This window comes from Cynocephalus volans, chromosome 5, assembly GCF_027409185.1.
Source record: "Cynocephalus volans isolate mCynVol1 chromosome 5, mCynVol1.pri, whole genome shotgun sequence".
Classification (NCBI taxonomy): Eukaryota; Metazoa; Chordata; class Mammalia; order Dermoptera; family Cynocephalidae; genus Cynocephalus; species Cynocephalus volans.
Genome location: NC_084464.1, coordinates 36631581 through 36651723, shown reverse-complemented (window position 1 = coordinate 36651723; position 20143 = coordinate 36631581). Strand labels below are relative to the sequence as shown.

The window sequence follows — 20143 nt, the reverse complement described above, 5'->3', positions numbered from 1 at the left end:
GGCCCTGGCATCCACTGGGGGATCTGACCACCCAGCTAAATAATAGCTCTGGGGTATGATGGGTTATCATGATGGACTGATGGAAACTTCTGTTGCTGCTGATCTTTAATCCCTTCCTCTCTCTGTTGTTCTTGCTTTCCTGTCTGATCTGCTTCCTTTGCTTCTACCTAAACTCAGAGGTTCTCCCATGGGGTCTCTCAGACCTGAAACTGATTCTTCTTTTTCATTGATAGACTCTGCCACCTCCACTTTCCTAATCTAACGTGAAAACTCAGAAACTACATCTGTGAAGCCTTTCAAGGGTAACACCCCCATGGAAATCTTCCTCTACGTCGATAAAAGGAAAAGGAAACCCTCTCATGCTGCCAAGAAATCCTCTGTCTTTGCAATTAGCTGCTTTCTTATGTATTACTCATTCTGGTAAAAAATAACTAACCCCAACATACATATTGACAAACTAAGAAAGTGTCATAATATTCTCAGACCAAGAAACCCCTAACTTCCTCCCACTACACCCGTCCACATTTCCCTTTTTGCCCCACCCCCAACACACAGACAACAACCTTGGGGTGGGGGGGTGATGATAAAGACAATGGAGCAAGCACTTGCCCAGCACCTGCTATTGGCCAGGCACTAGGCTGCATCCTGATGAATGGCCCCAGCCTTGAGTTGCTTATGGTCTCCTAGAGAAAATGGTCATATGGGCCAGTGCATTTTAATTCAATGGAATAAATAACCAACAGGACCAATAATGTGGCCAGATTGCTGCAGAAGCCCGAGAGGAGAGAAGAACGTTGCCACCCACCTGTCTGGAGGAGAGGGGAGCAGGAAGGAGGAATGTTCCCCAGTGTAACCTTTGAATTAGAATGAGGACTGTTCTGTACAGATGAACAGCACCGGAACAGTATTCACCAAAGGGGGGAAAGCACATTCAAAAATGATAAGCAGACTGGTGTGGCTGCAGTGCCTGTTGAGAGAAGAGTTATGAAGAGTTAGTTGGGGCCAGGTTTTGAAAAGCCACAAATGCTAAAGAGAGAGCACTAGATCCATGAACTGTCAACCAGGATGCAGGTTAAGAGATGTGGTTCCTCAGGGAAAACTGGTTCTTTCCCCAATTACTACTTTGTTCAAATTAAGTTCCAACCAGTGTATGTATCCAAAAGTCTGTGCTAGCCTCTACAGCTTTCAGGGCAAATCAGGGCTCCAGAGAAGGAAGAACTACCAGGGAGCTAGTAAACCTGCATTATTTACACATGGTCAATACATCGATAAGGTCTGCAGGAGGAGCTCCTGACTCTTCAGCTACTTGGCTGTTTTCCTCAGAGTAGGAAGTGTGACTCTTGGAAAGGAAGATCATAGAACTGGAAAAAAATGATGGGGAGCATCGTCCTGGCAGAATGATGTCTGAGCAAAGGAAAAGGGTGGGGGGCTGTATACTCTCGCATCTGGGTCCCCCAAGTGAGACTGTATGGAAGAACTGTCATATCAGTAATATGTGAGCACAGTAAAACATCCAAAAGGTATGAGAATATGTACCATGAAAATATTAGTTGCCTGGCCCCCCCAACCTCGCCATGCCCATCCCCTGGCGGTCACCCCCGTGATGGTTTGTTGAGTGGTCATAGTGAAAGCTTTCTAGATAGTGCAACAGGGATCACAAAACTGCTGAGCAAACATCCAGCTTTCCCCAACTGTAAAAATGCCAGCAGGCCCCAGACCAAACTCTGAAAAAAGCTGGCCAGGCCTCCATGACAGGCTGTAACTGTCCTTGCCCCACTGTTAGTGATAAGTCTGTGGCCAGTACCACCAGTGGTTTGCACAGCAGATAGAACTTTAAAAAGCACAGCACAAATTACTGTTTTATGCCTGGCTATGGCCATACATTATTGCTATAAACAGAGTGTCAGTGATACCACAACTAGAAATTCCAAGAAGTTTTGCTTTAATAACATAGACTAAGAAGCTCAAAAACATCACTACCAAGTACCTTTCTTTCATTCAGTTAAGTACTTCAGATACAAAATTTATGGTAATTTTGAAAAGGTAAATAAAACCTTAAGCAAAGGATTTTCTTTTTCACTCAACTTCATCTAGCAACAATACTAGGTCAGTTTCTTTTTCACCACCCTTCTGCTTTAATTGCACTAGTAAATAGGCAATGGATTAATTAATCTGCAGAGGTTTATAAAGAGCACTTGGATTTTATTGGAATTAGCATGTCCAGTTTTAGATTTATAAAAGCCAGTTGGTTGTATTTTTTCTCAGAAATATTTTTTTTAAAAAAAGCTCCAGAAAATTATTAGTGAAAATAGACTTCTTTAATTCTGTTCATATTGGGCCGGCCTGTGGCTCACTCGGGAGAGTGTGGTGCTGATAACACCAAGGCCACGGGTTCGGATCCTATATAGGGATGGCTGGTTGGCTCACTGGGTGAGCGTGGTGCTGACAACACCAAGCCAAGGGTTAAGATCCCCTTACCGGTCATCTTTAAAAAAAAAAAAAAAAAAAAAATTCTGTTCATATTTCAGTAAGACTTCTTAAGTGGCTAATTATGTTCTTATTAGTAGTGAAAGTTGTTCCGGAATGGACTGGCTCCTCTAGTAGGAATGCATGACACGCTGATGAGTTGCTGCCATCTACTGACATGTGATGGTAACAGCATGGGCTTTTTAAAGCATCCTTGGACCTTTGCTATTATCTTAACCATGGCCATGGCCATCAGGCACGTGGAAAGCAGAGTTGTTCATTCAAGGAAGGGCCTTCCACCTTATTAACAGGGCTATTCATAGAAGGCAAAACTCATTATGTGATATCATCCTCATCATCTTTATACGGGTGAAATCATGTTTAATAAAAACAACTCAGAACTCAAAGGTTATGAATGGTAACTTAAGGAAGCTAGCAACCAAGGGATCAGTTTGTCGTATAGATGTTTTTGTGTGTGAAGGGATCTAAGGATCACAGAGCTTTTTTTTTTTTTTTTTTTTACCAGTTAATCAAAATTATTTCCCCTCAGGCTGCCTCTTTGAAGTCACTGGATAAACAGGGAATATTGTTTGTGTTTTTTTGAATCTCTTTTTTAATATTTTGAAAGTGTTACCTTCTAATTTTTAAAAAAATATTGAGAAAAATACCAAAAAAACTAAAATCACACGTAACCACTCTACCCACTGCTAAACTTTGTTAAAATTATCATAAATATCTGAGCAGACTTTTCTGTCTGTGTATGCTGCCTTCCAACATGTATGATCTTTTTAATAACTTTTTTCTTTTTTATTACAAATACATGATCTTAAAGAAAATCAAATAAAAATTGCAATTGAGTGCCAAAAATTTAACTTTCTTTATAATCCCATCCTATCAGAAATAATTATTTTGAACAGCTCGGTATGTTTTTCTAGACTTTTTTCCTGGATACATTTATATATATTTGAGGCCATACTCTATATAGGTTTTGTGTCCTGCCTTTTTTCCTTAATATTACATTATAAATATTGCCTTTTATTAAAAGTTTACTCTAAACATTTGTGCTAAATTCTTAATTGAATTTTTTATTGTATAATTTTGTTGGCTCTTTTCATCAGAAACTTAAAAAGTCATAAACATTTTTGCCCATTTTTATTAAATTTGCTTTAGTCCTTGTTTAAAACTTGCAGTCTTTGGGTCCCTGTGAGTGTAAAGGGCTTTGCTTTGTGATTGGCACAGAAACAACCAACTGAAGCCGGAAACTACTGATTAAAGTAAAGCTGGGATTACTGATAAGCCTCTGGGGATGAGCTTAGTTCCCTACATTTATTATGCATGGGTGACTTGCATGCCTTCCTCCCCACCCCCTACCCCCACCTGTTCAGGTTGGACACACTGTAAGCATTTGAGAAATCTTGTCAAAAGCGCACATGCCGATCGCTCAGCTGGGAAGTATCTGCACACCCATGCCCTCATCTTACTGTGATGAAATTCTGTTATTCAAATGCTATTTGCCTCCATGAAACTATCCTACATTTAATGAGATAGTCTTACTTTTTAAAACTTTAATTATATAAGAAATACATTCTCATAAAAATACAAAATACAGAGAAAAGCAAAGATCTCCTTCTACCATCTCTGCATTGCTGTTCCTCTCCAAGATGTGCACCAATTTGCTCTTTTTATATAGATTACATCTTCTAAATGAATAGTATATGGCATGTGTTCACAGGTAGTATTATCCCACTCCTGGATATATAATCATTACCACACATTTAGCACCTACTATGTGCTAGATGCCATCTGTTATCCTTACCAACAATTCTATGAGGTGGATGTCATTATCTTTTTAAAAGATGAAGAAACTTGGGCTTAAGTCGATTATCTAGAGTAGGCTAGTTGGTAGATAAAACAGAACTCAACCTCAGGCTTAACTCCATGTTACAGCCTACAGGTCCCTGTCTGCTTCATTCCTGTGGGCTTTAACCATACTTTGCTCTACTTATGGGTAAAATCTTTCTTAATTTCCAAAGTGTTACCTCAGTGCCTAGCACAGACCCTCACACACAGTCGACTCTCAGTAAATATCTATAGAAAGAAAAGAAGTGACTGATCAAGCCCAGGGTTCCTGAGATGTCCCAAGATGGTGTCATCTAGTCTGTCAAGATTTGTTTTTGCTGCTGCACCAGGTAGATGTCATACCAATCCCAAATTGGGCAGATCCAGTTAGAAATAACTTGCTGATTGGCACAGTAGAAGAGAAGCCACATCTGTATTTCAGGGGTATGGGTTGCTGTCATTTGGTAGGTTGGTTTGATTTTATTTGTTTTCTTAATTACTAGTTTTTTGTAAGTGATAATTCATGTTCATATCACGGTAGATGGTGGTATCATTATACCAGATTAAAAGGATAAGGAAAACAGAGGAATGAGTGAATTGGGGAGAGGCAAGGGGAGTAATACATGAAATCTTAAATGGGAGGCACTTAGAAATTACAAATTGGGGGGACAGAAAGAAAAATAGGAGACCAATTTATTTTCATGGGAATATGTTAGGAAAATAAATGAATATATCTTTCTGGCCCTAATACCTGATCCTGGAATCTGCTTGGACCTTAAATCAGCCAAAGACACACTGAGCTCTAGCTCGCATTTGCTCAGCTTTCCCTGCCCCAGAAACCACCTCTACCCTCACCCCATCAAGCAGTGTCCTGTTTAGCTGTGACAGATGTAGTTCCTGAAAAAGCTGTTCCCCACAGATGGTCCCCCAAAATATTATGAGTTTTTACAAAGGTCTAACACTTTACTTGTATTTTTAAAATGTGCCAGTATGGGATCTATAAAGAAGGGAAATCTGTTCTGCACCTCATTTCCCAATCGCTTGCTTACAGGTCTGGCTGGCTTTGCTCGCCTGTGTCCTGGAGATCAATATGAAGTAAGTCCTGTGTTGGTCTAGGTGTTGGGATGGAGGACTTGAAGGGCAGGGGCTAGTTGTCATTATTTTGCTACTTAAATTATCTTTGCTTTTAATTTTTTATTTTGAAAAACATTTTAAGCCAGTGAGGAAGTTTGGAGATTGATACAAGACCTCCCCTAATATACCCGTCATCTAGATTTGCCACTTTTTAACATTATGCCACGCTTGCTTTATTATTATTATAACTGTTGTTGGTGTTGTTGTTTTACCATTTTAGAGTAAGTTGCAGACATCACAACCCTTCATCCCTAAATTCCTCTCCTAAATGGAAGGACATGCTCTCCTACAAGCATGCGCAATTCTCAATGTCAGCGAGATGAACTCGGCATTTTAGATAATGTCATCTGATGTATGATCTATATTCATATTTTGCCAAGTGTCCCAATATTGCACTTGGGATAGCCGGTTTTGTTGTTGTTGTTGTTGTTGTTGTTGTTTTCTGATCCAAGACCCAATCCAGGATCATGACTGCTCTTCAGTACCATGACTGAAGAATATAATATAATAGATCTTTCTTTATAAAAATGTACTCCATAAAGTAAAATAGCCTTTTCTCTTTTCCCCCTTCAAAGGGAACTTATGTAATAATTTTATCTGTCTCCTCCAAAACCCCAAATAATCATACCTCTTCGGGGAGGGGGGCGGAGGGAGTATCTTCCCCTAAACATTAAAGCCGTCCAACCGAGGGCAGACTGCACACCCTCTCTCCAGAGTGTGTTGCATTTCAGAGTCCCTGTGCAGCTGCATCTCTCTCATCCAGAGGGAGGATGTCTTTATTTCTTGCTTCCGACTGCTAAGTAGGTTTCAGCTGATGGTTCCTTATCTCTCTAAAGGAGCTGGGCCATGTGGAGGATTAATCCCGATGGCTGTTCTGAGTGAGCAGAAGGGCATCGTGCAATGACCTTTTCCTGAAGATGCCCCTGCACACCCTCCGTCTTAGAGACAGAACTTAATCCCTCTTAAAAGTTTCCTCACTCATCACCAGCTCCACCAAGAACCCAGAACAGGCAGTGGAGTGAGGATGATGCAGAAGGGCAGCTGCTTTATTTCCTTGCCCTTTTGATCCTGGTGTTCGGTAGGTAACGGGGAGAGGGTCAGTGGACACAAGGGCCATTTGGTGTCTTCTCCCCAGATTTTCATGAAGTATGGTCGACAGAGGTGGAAGCTGAAAGGCAAAATAGAAGTAAACGGCAAGCAGAGCTGGGATGGAGAAGAAATGGTTTTCCTGCCCCTGATAGTTGGGTTCATTTCCATCAAGGTATGGTACTGTCATTGCCTTCTGTTGTCTTTCCGGGTGACGTGGCCGGATGATCCCCTGGTGGGGAACTTTTGCCATAAGGTCTGCTGCTGCCCTCCATCCCAGGGACCCCGCTCTGTGCTACAAGTCCAGCAAAGACCACTGCTCTCAAGTCAGAGTGGGCAAAGGAAATTTAAGGTGGGCTTTTGAAAGGTCCACCTCTGCTGTCACGTAAGGCCTCTCCCCCTCTTGCTCTCTCTTCTAGGTCACAGAGCTCAAAGGCCTGGCAACTCACATCCTGGTGGGCAGTGTGACCTGCGAGACCAAAGAGCTGTTTGCAGCACGACCTCAGGTGGTGGCTGTTGACATCAATGACCTTGGCACCATCAAGCTGAACCTGGAAATCACCTGGTAGTAAGTTGCCTTTTTTGACTTCATCGGGTAGAAATATGCACTACTGGCTAGTGTTATTCAAAGGTTGGTGCATGGACCATCAGCATTGCCAGGGAGCTTGTCAGAAAAGCAGAATCTCTGGACCCATGCAGATGTACTGTCAGAACCCCTCAGGCCCAAGGATCTGTTTAACAAATTCACCAGGTGATGTTCATACATGTTCAAGTTGGAGATAGCCGGGTCATATCACTAGTCTCCTCTTCTACCTTCTATTTTAAAATGTTTTTATTCTGCCCCCTTTCCTCTCTCTCTCTACATGCAAATATATATAAAGAAATATGTCTCTCACAGAGACTAATTTAAAAGAAAATAACTATCCAATATGAGATATTTTGCCCTCAGAAAGATTCTGATTCTTGCTGTATTGCTTTAATTGCTATCCCTCTTTATTTCATATACCTCATGCTGCTCTGGAAATTTTTGAATATCCTTAGTCCCCCCCACACTCTATCTACTGAAATAGAATATTTCCAAAGGGCAAGACATCTTTGGTCAAAGCAATGGACTTAAAAGTGGTTTTCCGAAGTTACCCCATGAGAAAGGTCATGATAAGTTATTAATGCTGGTAACTCACAACATTTGCTGTTATGGCCCTGGCATATTACCAGGTAAATGTGACCTGTTGAGCATTAACGTTCGGGGTCTCCTTTACAAATGAGAGAATTGGGGGTGGAAGCAGCAATTTGTCAATAGCATTGACACTATTTCAGGGACAAGCATCAGCACCTCTGCCCAGCCCTTTCCTTGGAATCTGTATTTGAGAGTTGATATCCCAAATGCAAGCTCATTCTTCTGGCTGGATGAATCGGATGTCATGATGATAAGTGGCATCATTGTGAACAGTGTTAGTCTCTTCTCAATCACGCAAGAGGCTCGGTGTCAACTGAAATGAATGGGATTCTACCTTTGGGTGTTTTTTTTTGTTTGTTTGTTTGTTTTAGAGCAGAAAAATAATGTGTTAATCTCTTGTATTGTTTGAGTAGCTCCACAAAGCTCAAAGAATTTTTGCAGACTTTTCAATATTTTGTTATCTTGGGGCAAGCATTAATATGTTTGTTTCTAATATTAATGAGGAAAAAAACACATCTAGGTGTATGGATAAATTGTGCTTAAAGCCGTGATAATAATCCATGGTCCTTAGGGTGCATCTAGACTGTTTTCTGCTCCACTTTCTTTTTATCTTAGTTTATTTTCTGACAAAGCAATTTAGGCAAAACCAGCCCAGTTCTCAATGGTTTGAATTTACTTTAGTTTAACAAGGTGCCTTCTTGGCCTGTGGTCTATTGATTATAGATGATCTTAACAAATGTGCATACATGGGGACCTATTGTTTTGCAGTCCGTTTGACGTGGAGGACATGACCCCATCATCAAGCACTGGGAACAAGGCGGCAGCTCTCCAGAGGAGAATGTCCATGTACAGCCAGGGCACCCCGGAAACACCCACCTTCAAAGATCACTCCTTTTTTGTAAGTTCAGTGTGATTTCTGGAGTAGACACAATTAGCCTGAGCTAGCGCTTGCACCCAATATTTGAATGCTTAACAGGCAGTGTTAGGGATTCTCAATCATTCTTACTAATCTGATCTTAAAGTTCACCTTAACCGAGTAATGACTAAGGAAACCATTCCAAGATGCCTGTCGCCGTATGAATACACGTGGTGAGCCACCTCGGTCTGTCCTCTCCCTCGCCCCACTTTACCTATTGCTTTGATGATGACATGTAGACTTTTCTGAACATTCTCTAAGATCAGCCTTTTAAAGAAGTGGGTATAAATAATAGCCTTCTTGTTTTCATCAGAAATGCTTGCTAAAATGCTAACAAAACATGGTAACCTGATTCTTTCCACTAACTGGCCCATCTTGCTTTGAATTCTGAAGAGGTGGTTGCGACCTTCACCAGACAAGCCAAGGCGGCTGTCTGTCTTGAGTGCCTTGCAAGACACTTTCCTTGCCAAGCTGCACCGCAGCCGCTCTTTCAGTGACCTGCCCTCCCTCAGGCTGAGGCCCAAGGCCGTGCTAGAGCTTTATGTGAGTGTGGCCTGCGCGGGTGTGAAGTGCTTGACATTGGGGCATGTGGCATGTTGCTTCCGCATGTCTCTTGTTCTGCCTTCTCTGTCTCTCTCACTGGGCACTACTTACAGCTGTCCTGCCCTTGGGGTGGGAGACTTGGCCATGCATGCAACTTTGCTAGAGAGGCTGTTTGTCCTTCTCTTCTGATGATTCCTGTTTTTGTGCTGTGATTTTCCTCCACTGTGGTAAAGATATCCAGGGTAACAAGATTTTCATTTTTCGAAACTGCAGTTACACTTAATGTCAAAGAAGATTTATTTCAGAAGGTCAACTAGTTTATCACTGATATCAGCCTTTTTAAAACTGGCATTCATAAATACTACTATAATTTGTCAATTTACAATAACTAAAAATTTTAAAAACTGTTATTCAAGGAACTCAGAGAATTTAAACCAATTTTGCAAGAGCTATTTCTATTTAAAGAGGTTCTTAGTTTATTATAGTGTTTGTTAATTTCATAATACTTTAGTAAGAGAAACCCTTTCATTCATAGGAATGAAACAGGTAACTTACATTACATATGATACATTATGTAATGGGAGAAGACACACACATACACACACGTATACATACATACATGGAATAGTCTGCTCTTCACAGACATATAAAAGTAATTTTTGAATGTCCAGAAAGGAAAAGATTAAAAGTCTTCTAGTTAATAATAATAATAATTGCATCTTATTCATCGAATTAAAAAACACAGGTGAAAAGGACCAGGCTAAACTCTAGAGGAGTGTCAAAGGAAAATGAGAAGAATATATGGAGAATTCTTGAGGTCATGTACCGAAAAGCAACAGCGCTAGTACAACTGCAGTGTGTATGTTCATGCTTCTGTGCTGCAAGTCAGAGGGTTGTGGGGAAGAGTTGGTAGAGGTTCAATAGCATAATTTAAACAAGAGCAAGATTAGAACACAACCTAATGGATTGATGGCTTCCTATAGCCTTTTGGATAAAAGTAAAGGTCCTCAGAGCTGCCATTCCCATCTGGTCACAGTCCACTCCTTCAGGCCCATCTCTCCCCTCTCCAGCCTCTGCTCAAGCCACTCTGAGCTTCCCAGTGTCTTCCAAATGCACCACATCCTTTCAGGATCTCATGTCTGTGCACACGTTGTTCCTTCTAGAATGCACTTCTTCCTCCCTCTCCTGTGCTCTGCCTTACCATCTTCCAAGGCTGGGTTCCAGGACCATCTCTTTCTCATGCAGCAGCCCTCCCCTTGCAGGGACCCTCAGCTCATTTTATCATACCTCAGTCATGACTTGCATTCCAAGCACTGTTGCATGCCAGTTGCCAGACTCGTCCCCTTGGTAGACTCTAAGTCCCCTTGGGCAGGGCATCTCAATTTATTCTAACTCAGTATTTGCCACTTATGTAGGTGCAAATTGGGCTTGGGAATGTGGGACTCAAAAGAAATGGCTGGGGAGGACTTTGCAATTTGAATCAGAAGCTTGATTACCCGATCCCCCTTTCACAGCCAATGACTCCATCAGTGCTACCAGATGTGTGCACAGAAGAGCAGGCAAGGCTGGCCAGGACCACTTGGAGGACCCAAGGGTTCTGTGAGATGCCTAAGGGCCCCCTTTGGTGGAGGTGCAGGGAGAGCTCCGGGCCTTCCTCCATTTCTCCCCAAAGCTCCCCCTTTTATCTGTCCTAGAGGCATAAGGTGCATATGGGGGAAGGGGGTAGTGAGCTTGGGTGCAAATGGAGACGGGAGGAAACTGAACTAAAGCTGGAGGGAGATGAGCCCAGAGCCCACCACCCCCCAAGGACTTTGAGGAGCACAGTTCAATAATCACATAAAAGAAAACCTCCATTTTGAGGTGAAGAGACCAAGCCTGCGAAGTTCCCTGAGTGTCCCAGTGTCACGTCATTCTACTCATCTGCAGTTAGAGTAAATCATCTTCCAACCAGACCAGAACAGACAGTTTGGGTCAAACTGACTGCATGTGTTGGGGTCTGGTGGCCTTAGATCCAGCAGCCCTGGGACCAGGGACCCCTCTGGAGGAGGACAGAAGCCTTTGTCTTTCTGTTTGCTCCCCATTTCACTCACTGTGACGTGCTTGTTTGCTGGGCTGATTCCCAGCTCCATTGTGAGAATTTGTCATTTTACACATAATTAAAATAGCTGTTAGCTTGATACTTACCATTTACTTTAAACATATAATCTGGAATCCAAGAAAAATTAACCATTTTGAAAGGGGATAATCTCAAATAACTAGAAAACCTTATCCACAGAGCAACATTTGGCATTTAGACACTATACACAGACTGCAGTGCAAGAAAAGCTGACTTAGAAATTGTAATGCCTACATAAATTATCTTGGTTACCTGGATATTTCTAAACTCTCTCTCATCAGAGTTCTGCTTCATGAAGCACAGCATACCTGTGACACAGCCTGGGTCTGCTTGGCAGAGGACTCGGTATTTCTAGACACCATGAGAGCCCTGGGGTTTGCTTCCTGGAAGATAGATGTTTGGTTTATTAGTCGTCTTCTCCTATTTCTAGAGAAGCTATACAAATGTATTGCTGCCTTGAATTTTAGGCATGGTTGCTAAATTAGTAAAACATTTTCAAGAGCTTGGGATTTGTGGGTAGAGATTTTCAAAAGATCATTTTTGAGAGCTGAAGCAGAACAGAACATCACATCTTTGGAACAAAATGTTGGAAAAACCTTGTAAGATAGATGCCAAAAAAAAAAAAAGAAAAATCAGTAGTGTTATTCATAACTATGGCTGCCAAATATTGGGAGATCCTGGGATTTAGAAAACAAGCACCATCCCTCTGCTCCAACCTTTTCTTTTGAAAAATGTCAAACCTAAGAATAGTACCATGAACTTTCACCTAGATTCAACAGTGGAAACAGTTTTTAATGGCTTGCTTTCTTTTGCCAGTCTTATACAGACATATACAAACCAAAAAAGAAAATGCTAATATTGTGAAAGTTCTGGTTTTTTAATTTTAGTTGCCTTACATTTTGTCTGGGGATAAACCATGCCAAATGCATCATTTATATTGGAAATAATAATGCAGTGCCTTTTATCCACAGTCAAATCTACCTGATGACATCTTTGAAAGTGGAAAGGCAGCTGAGGAGAAAATGCCACTGTCTCTCAGCTTCAGTGACCTGCCCAATGGGGACTGCACCCTCACCTCCAACTCAGTTGGCTCTTGCTCCAACTCATGCTCAGCAAATCCAGAAATTACCATCACTCCTGCAGAGCTGAACCATAGCAGCCTATCCTCCCAAAATGAGGGCACGGATGACACCAGCTCAGCATCTTCCAGGACCTCCTTGGGAGAAGGCCAAGAGCCAAAGTCACACCTGAAGGAAGACACGCAGGAGCCTGGGAAACCCACCCTAGCCACGACTGAGGCTTGCTGCCAATCCACGGGTGCCGGGGTTGAGCGCCTGTTTCTTGAGAATGGTGTTGCGGAGGCACTTCTGCAAGAGTCCGATGAGGCCTCTGAACTCAAGCCTGTGGAACTGGACATGTCTGAAGGAAACATCACAAAGCAGCTGGTCAAGAGACTCACCTCAGCAGAGGTGCCAGGGGTCACAGAGAGGCTGCTCTTTGAGGGCTCCATCAGTGGAGAATCCGAAGGCTGTAGATCTTTTCTAGATGGAAGCTTAGAGGATGCCTTTAATGGGCTTTTCCTTGTGTTAGAACCACATAAAGAGCAGTATAAAGAGTTTCAGGATCTGAACCAAGAAGTTATGCATTTGGATGATATTCTAAAAGTAAGTACCTTTTCAGAGAAATTGGATTAGGTTTGGAGAGAGGTGCCCTAAGCCAGAAATCTATTTAAGATAGTGTATCTTTTTTTATTTTTTTTTAAATCCTGTCCAATCACAGGATCAATAGATATTCATCATTTAAATGGTATTGATTTTTAATGCCAAGAACACATGTTAATTTTTATTTTCCAAAGATCAATTTAACTTTAGTTTTTTTAACTTTTTTCAACTTAACTTTTAGTTTTCTTGGGAGTTAAGAGCTCTGAAGAAGGTCTGAACTCTTCTAGTCCCAGCGTTAATCATCCCAATCCCAAATGTGAAATGGTGGCAGTTTGATCATCATAATCTCACAGATGTTACTGGGCAGGGTCCCTTCCAAAGTATCAGGAATTCAGGAACACCTTCCCTGATCGGAGTCAGAGTTAGCCAGACCTGATGTGAGAACCACGGGCATCTCCCTCACTCCTACTCCAGCACTGCCTGTGGGAGGATTCCTTTCTCCTGGATTTGGCCCAAATCAGTAAATTCAGATCTCAGATTAATCATCAGCAAATAATCATCAGTCATACTCTAGAAACCAGGGAACCCCGGACTCCACCAGAGGTAGCTTCCTCAGTCCGTGGTGATCAGACAGCCCAGCATAGAACTGGGAGGGTAGGAGTGAGAGGAATGACTTCCTCTTGGGTGGGAGGTCTTAATAATGAGCTCATTATGGCTATATCAGAATGCATCTATCTCCACCTGGCATACAGATCAAATTTTTTAAAAGCATTGCACAAGATGACAGAACTTAAATTTTTGTCTCAAATCTCACTGCCACTTTTAGCATTCTTTGCTTTGCCACTCTGATTTATATTGTCATTTGGAAGAGAACTTGGATCCTTTCTCTTGAAAGAGCAACTCTTTAAGGACCTGTTCTATAAAATAGGCTTGAAAGCAAGGTGGTAGTGGCAAACTGACAACCAACCTGCAGAAGGCTGTTGCATTCTTTTGTATGACTGTTTTAAGATGTGGCCTTCGCAATGACAGGTGGAACTACATTCCCAAGGCTTTTCTTTCCTTTTTTTTTTTTTTTTTTCCTTTTTTTGTGACCGGTAAGGGGAGCGCAACCCTTGGCTTGGTGTCGCCCGCACCACGCTCAGCCAGTGAGCGCACCAGCCATCCCTATATAGGATCCGAACCCGCGGCGGGAGCGCCGCTGCGCTCCCAGTGCCGCACTCTCCCGAGTGAGCCACGGGGTCGGCTCCCCAAGGCTTTTCTGACCATCTTATCCCTCTCTACTGAGTCATGGTAGCCTAGCTCTGGAGGGATTTGTGACCAAGGCAGTGATAATTCAGGCTCTGACTCTCTAGGTCTTTGAATGTTTATGACAGATTAGTTCAGCCTCTGAGAAGCAGGGAAGGGTGCTCTGAATCTGCTTTCTGTAAAACAGCTTGAAAGCATCAGCTCAGGGCTCGTGCATGGAGGCTGCTTATTTGGTGCTCAACTGAACATCTTTTCTGCACAGTTAACCAGCTTTGCTTTGTGAGCAAAAGATGTTCATTTCAAAGAGCTAAAGCACAAATTGACTCCACCTAAAGCAAATGCCTTGAAGAAAGCCAGTGGTGATGGCAGCTCCTGTTTCCAGGCATCTACGATGCTGATAAGTAGCTCAATCCACCAGGAAACATTAAGCATATTTTCTGTTAGTCTTATAAAAACCTGGTGGTCACAGATTTCTTTCCAGAGTATTATTTCAGTCTGCTGCTGTTCCAAAACTATCCTGTTACTAAACTCCTCAACTGCCCCTTTCTTTGTTATGACCAATATTTAAACACATCCATACTGTACAAGATTATGTTGTGCAGATAGCTTGCTTAGGAAAGAAGACCCTACAAGTGGTTGAGTCCAGACCAGCTCCCTCTCTCCCCTTGAGACTGAAAATGTCAGTAGAGTTTAGGTCTGGGGCAGGTGGCTTTGTATCCAGCTAGAATTAAAGCATCAGCTGGACAAAGCTTTCTCTTTCTTTCCCCCCTTCACATTCCTAGGCTACTAAACATCTTGAGGATCAGAAACTAAATGACGCTGCCTCTTGGATGGAGATCACTGAGGGTGAATGAGACAACTGTGATTTAAAAGACTGAAAGGCATTTTCCCATGTGCTTTTGTGCCATCTTGAGTGTCAGAGACAGATCTCCACAAGGTCCTTCCTACCTTGTGCTGAGAAATCAGCAAGGAGTGACACCTAACTGGATGAAGGACATTTAGTGCTTCTTACTTGCAGGACTTGTCCTGTTCAATCCACCCCAGCATCCTCTTGAATATTTGGAAATACTTTTCTCCATTTCTGTGCCCATAGCAACTGGAATTATTCTGTTTGTAGTGTTTCTGCTTATGTTTGGTAATATAGAATCCTCCAGTCTGTAGGATGGGTTTGTTCCCATAACTCCAGTTCCTCATCAGGGATGTAATGGGACTTGTTCCTTCAAAGGCAGAGCTCCAGAGGAAGCAGGGCTACTTCTTGTCATGCCTGTGCCATTCATTTTCTCCTCGATGCTTAAAGAAAAAATTATACACTGTGAATAAACATTAAGGTGCAGGACTTCTTACTTCGGGAGCATGAGCTAGGTGAATTTGAGCAGTTTTCTGTTTCTGGGATTTGTTTTGTTAGTCCTTCAGAGCAGGTGCCTTAGATAGCTAGCTCCTGTCTCAGGACACTGAGGATATTGCCACTTGGAATTAGAGACTGGTTAGTATTCAGCTCTGACTCAGTGACTCTTAACATTTGTCTGCTGGTTGTACTTTACTTGGGAATGAGCATGAGGCAGAGGGACTATATCTCTGTTTCCCAAAGCTTTCTGGTTGCCTTTTTTTTTTTTTTTAACATTTTGTTTTAAAAATTTCAAGCAGAAGTAGAGAAAATTATATAATGTATCCCAATGTGCCCATTCTCTAACTTCCCCAAACTCATGGCCAATCTTGTTTCATCTATTCTTTTACCTGTTTACTTGCCTCTGCATTATTTTGGAACAAATCCCAGATATTGTGCCGATTTATCCATGGTGATACTTCTTTTTTGAATATGAAGATGATAAATGCATTTTTAAAATGCCAACAAAAAATAAAAGCTTGAAAAAAGAAAATGTCACATCTCCATCTGGGTGTCGTGTGTCCTGTTTCTCCTTCTGGATGTGTTGATGTTCTCCCTGGTGCGTTCTACCTTTGCAGTGCAAGCCAGCAGTAAGCCGCAGCAGGTCTTCCAGTTTAAGTCTTACAGTTGAAAGTGCTTTAGAAAGCTTTGATTTCCTGAATACCTCTGATTTTGATGAAGAAGAGGATGGTGATGAGGTTTGTAATGTTGGAGGAGGTGCTGATTCAGTATTTTCAGACACTGAGACTGAAAAAAACAGGTAAGTCTGAGGTGTCTGCTTATATTTCTTCTGTCATAGCTGGGACAGTAGATCTTTGTTACTATCAGAGGGGACCTGGTGCACATTTTCAGAAAGATGAAACTCCCTACATGAATAACTGGGCTTACAATTGACATACGGTTCCTTTTTATTGTCAAGTACAACTTTTAAATATTGTTTACTTCTTTTGGGTTGCTTAAGAAAAAATAGTTGCTTTTCTTCCTTATAAATAAAGGGGAAATTTTTGCATGACAGTGCGTGTGTACATGTACATGTGTACACATACGTCTTGTAGGGCTCACTGCCTACAACTTGACCCTGATGTAATTAATTCCAAATTAACTATGTACACTACATTTCTAGAGAATTCTTATGAGGTGATAAATTTGGACCTGGTTCTCCCTGGTTTGCGTCTTACCTCTGACATGTTTGTTTTGTGCTTTGCTTTCCTTTATCTGCTTCTTGGTTCCCTTCAGCCCAGTGAGTCTTTGCATGAGATTAAGCTCACCAATGTATAGATCAAATCCATAGATCATGGGTTTAAGCCCCACGGTGCATATTTCCCTTAGAATGTAAGAGAGAATGACTGATAATGGCCACTGGATCGACAGCCCCCTACGTGGAGAATGTGACCTTCTGGGAGGAAGGAGAGGAAATGAAGTCATTTTCACTTTCTCCATCAGGGGTCCTTGTGCAGCCAAACCATGTTTTTAGAGCTAGAGCCTGGGGTCCGTTTAGTAACTTCCAATGAAGCAAAACAAGCACCTCCATCAATTGCTGTGAAAGAATATACAACGACTTTCCCAGAAGAAGGGTGTATTTCCCACCCGTCTTTACCTTTGGCACAACGTGACATAAAAAGGTTTTCAAGTTACAACAAGCAAGGCTGTTCAACCTTCACAAATCTCTCTGTGGGAGATGTTATTGTTGGGGGTTTTTGTTGTTTCTCAAAAGTTTCTTATTCCAAAATAAAACCAGGAAAAACAAAACAAAAACATGGGAGCTAGAATTTATCCCTTGAGCAAACTGGGGGCACAGCAAAGAAAATGTATTAAATGAATGTAATGTTTAAATTATACTTCTACATTCTACATTGAGATTTGTCTAGCTTCACTGAATTTGTGAAATGTTTCTTAACCAAAAATTTTTCTATATCCTTGTTAGCTTAAGCTGCTACATGATATATCAAGGTCAGATATCGTTCCAAACATTTTTTTCTTCTTGCTGTAAGAAGCATTTTAACCAAAAAAATGTTTAAAACATTGCAGTTTTTGAACATACTATAGAACATTGATATTAAATATGTCTAATTTGATCAATCTTACTGTCCATCATCAGAAGTATTAGGAAAAAATGCGTGCGTGTGTTTTAAATGTGTGTTGACGGCCACGTGTTGACTGCCAGGACACAAGGTCATGTTTTCTCCTTGGAGGTAATTGTGAATGGGAGTGAAGCATTGAAAGCCTCTAAGCTGTGGTGCATGATCTTTTAAAATTGTGGACACAAAGGAGTGTGGGGCTAGAGGCCAAAATCTGCACTGTATCTGCCTAGCTGTGTGAACCAGAACACTCTAGTTAACACTTCTGCTAGTCAGTCCTTCCATCTGTGAAAAGAGACTGCTATTCCCTCCCTCCCTAACACACAGATTCATTTTAAGAATAAAATTAGCTAATTTAAAAATTAGCTAGATTTTTTTTTTTTTAATGTAAGTGCCCATGATGATACAACTTTAGACAGTTCAACAGTGGGGTTTAAACAAAGCATGAGAGGCAGGACTAAGCTATGCCTCTAAATATTCAAACACCCTTTTTAACTTTTGTCCACAGTAGAACACTGTGTCTCTCTTCTTGGCAGCTTTCCTTTTTCCTTTTCTTCAAGCAGCAATTGATCTGAGGCCAGGAAAAAGCCTTGACAGATTATTTCTTAATGGTACTGCTCTTGGAAACCACAATTACAGAGGACAGTTTAATCCCAGAAAATTTGGCAAATCACCCCATCAATAGAGTAGGAAAGTGCAACAACTGCAAAATGAGGACACATTTCAAAGACTCCTTCGTGAAGTAACTTCATAAATGGATCATTGTGCTTGAGGCGCAAACAGAGAACTCTGGAAGCAATTTGTTTGCATGGTCTTTTAACACTAAACAAATTGGTGACTGGGCTGACTTAAGTCATTTTTGAAAGGTGTCTTTATTTTTCAAGGTAGGCAAATGAAAGACTGTTTTCAGTGGGTGCTGTTAGGGGCCTGAACTGAGCCGTTTTGAGTTGACGTGTGGCTTGTACACAGACCGAAATAGCTAATGTCTCGCCCACCTTCCTGCTTCACCAGTTACAGGTCAGTTCACCCGGAAGCCAGGGGGCATCTTAGTGAAGCGCTGACTGAAGACACAGGAGTTGGGACCAGTGTGGCAGGAAGCCCTCTCCCACTGACCACAGGAAATGAGAGCCTGGACATCACCATCGTTAGGCACCTACAATACTGCACTCAACTCGTTCAGGTAGGATTAGAGACCACACTTGTGTCTGAGAGCCCGGGTTGATTACATACCAGGAAAGTGCTCCCGTTTCTTAGTTTCCCTGGGGAAAAGAGAATCAGGAATAAGAGAGCAGTCCTGCTTTGATCTGAGCAAACATTCTGATGGCCATGCCTGTTCTTCCTCAACTCATCAACTATTTGAATGAGAGTTCTCACACCTCTTTACACTTGCTGAGCCTGACAGTGTGCCAAGCAAACCACCTGTTTACCTTTTAGAGGTGTTATTCTATGAGTCATAAGAGTATTCTCTTCCATGCTGGAGTGAATGTTTTCTCCCAAAGACTAATCGACATGCAATAGTCATTGCAGTGTTTGTTCCTCTGATAAGACCACGGTTATAACAATTCACCTCTTCTGTGGGGAAGCTCAGCACTAGAAACACAAAAGAAGTGGCTATAAAGACATGGGTTGAAAGAGTGAGGATTAGAGACTTAATTTCTCACTTGCACTCCTGAATCAGTGAGTGTACTTATTCATTTATTATCTAATTACAGAGAGATAAAAATGGGCTTTCAATAAGAATCATATAATTATTAGCTATAATTATTTTTTAAACATAGTTTATTTCTACTATATTTACTTACATGAAAGGCACTCATACATAATTGTTATACTAGAGTGTTGAGTTTGAAAAGCCTATTTGTTTTAGAGTCCAAATGCTTTAGACAGTCCGGCATGGTGGTACAGGTCTGCCTCCTGCATCCATGCCTACCAGCTGACCAACCACCAGGCAGCAAGTGACTTGTGTCCTTTCCTCTCTCAGGCCTCTTCATTCTTGTGACATACACACAAATGAAACCACTCACTGCTTATGTGACCTTGGGCAGGTTACTTAACCTCTCTGTGCCTCAGTTTTCTCATCAGTAAAATCAGATATCAATAGGACCCACCTCTTTGGGTTCTGAGAAATAACATGAGCTGATACATATATAGGGCTCAGATCAGTGCCTGGTATACAGTAAGCACTCATTAATTCTAAGATAGCTCTAATTGTAATTCTGATTATTATACGCTCTGTTCTTAGTTTTCAGCTTGAAAACAAGAAAATAAAACCATGCTGTGGAAAATTACTGCACTTGTAAAACAAATTTCTTTCTGCTTACATGCCAAGATAGTCTAAATGTGCCCTCCAAGTTTCAAAGAGCAAGATCAGATTTACAACACATAAAAGGAAAGAGCTTTACAATAACCTTGCAGCTCTACTACTGAGAAAATTCCAGAATATATACAGGCATGAAAAAAGTCTAAAGCAGCAAAAACTTGTCCGATTTCATCAGATG

General features: G+C 41.6%; 1 protein-coding gene across 2 annotated transcripts in view; it reads left to right on the top strand.

The window, feature by feature from the left end:
* RIPOR2 (RHO family interacting cell polarization regulator 2) overlaps positions 1–20143 on the top strand; it is an 80272-nt gene that overhangs the window by 42838 nt on the left and 17291 nt on the right. The window contains exons 9-15 of one of the 2 annotated variants that reach the window (XM_063096446.1): positions 5357–5400; positions 6575–6700; positions 6945–7093; positions 8471–8600; positions 12249–12941; positions 16146–16327; positions 18657–18825. In XM_063096446.1, the coding sequence (XP_062952516.1) occupies positions 5357–5400; positions 6575–6700; positions 6945–7093; positions 8471–8600; positions 12249–12941; positions 16146–16327; positions 18657–18825 (1493 nt within the window). Of the gene's footprint in view, positions 1–5356; positions 5401–6574; positions 6701–6944; positions 7094–8470; positions 8601–12248; positions 12942–14965; positions 15274–16145; positions 16328–18656; positions 18826–20143 lie in introns of those variants that run through there. The other variant, XM_063096447.1, reaches the window with a different exon arrangement.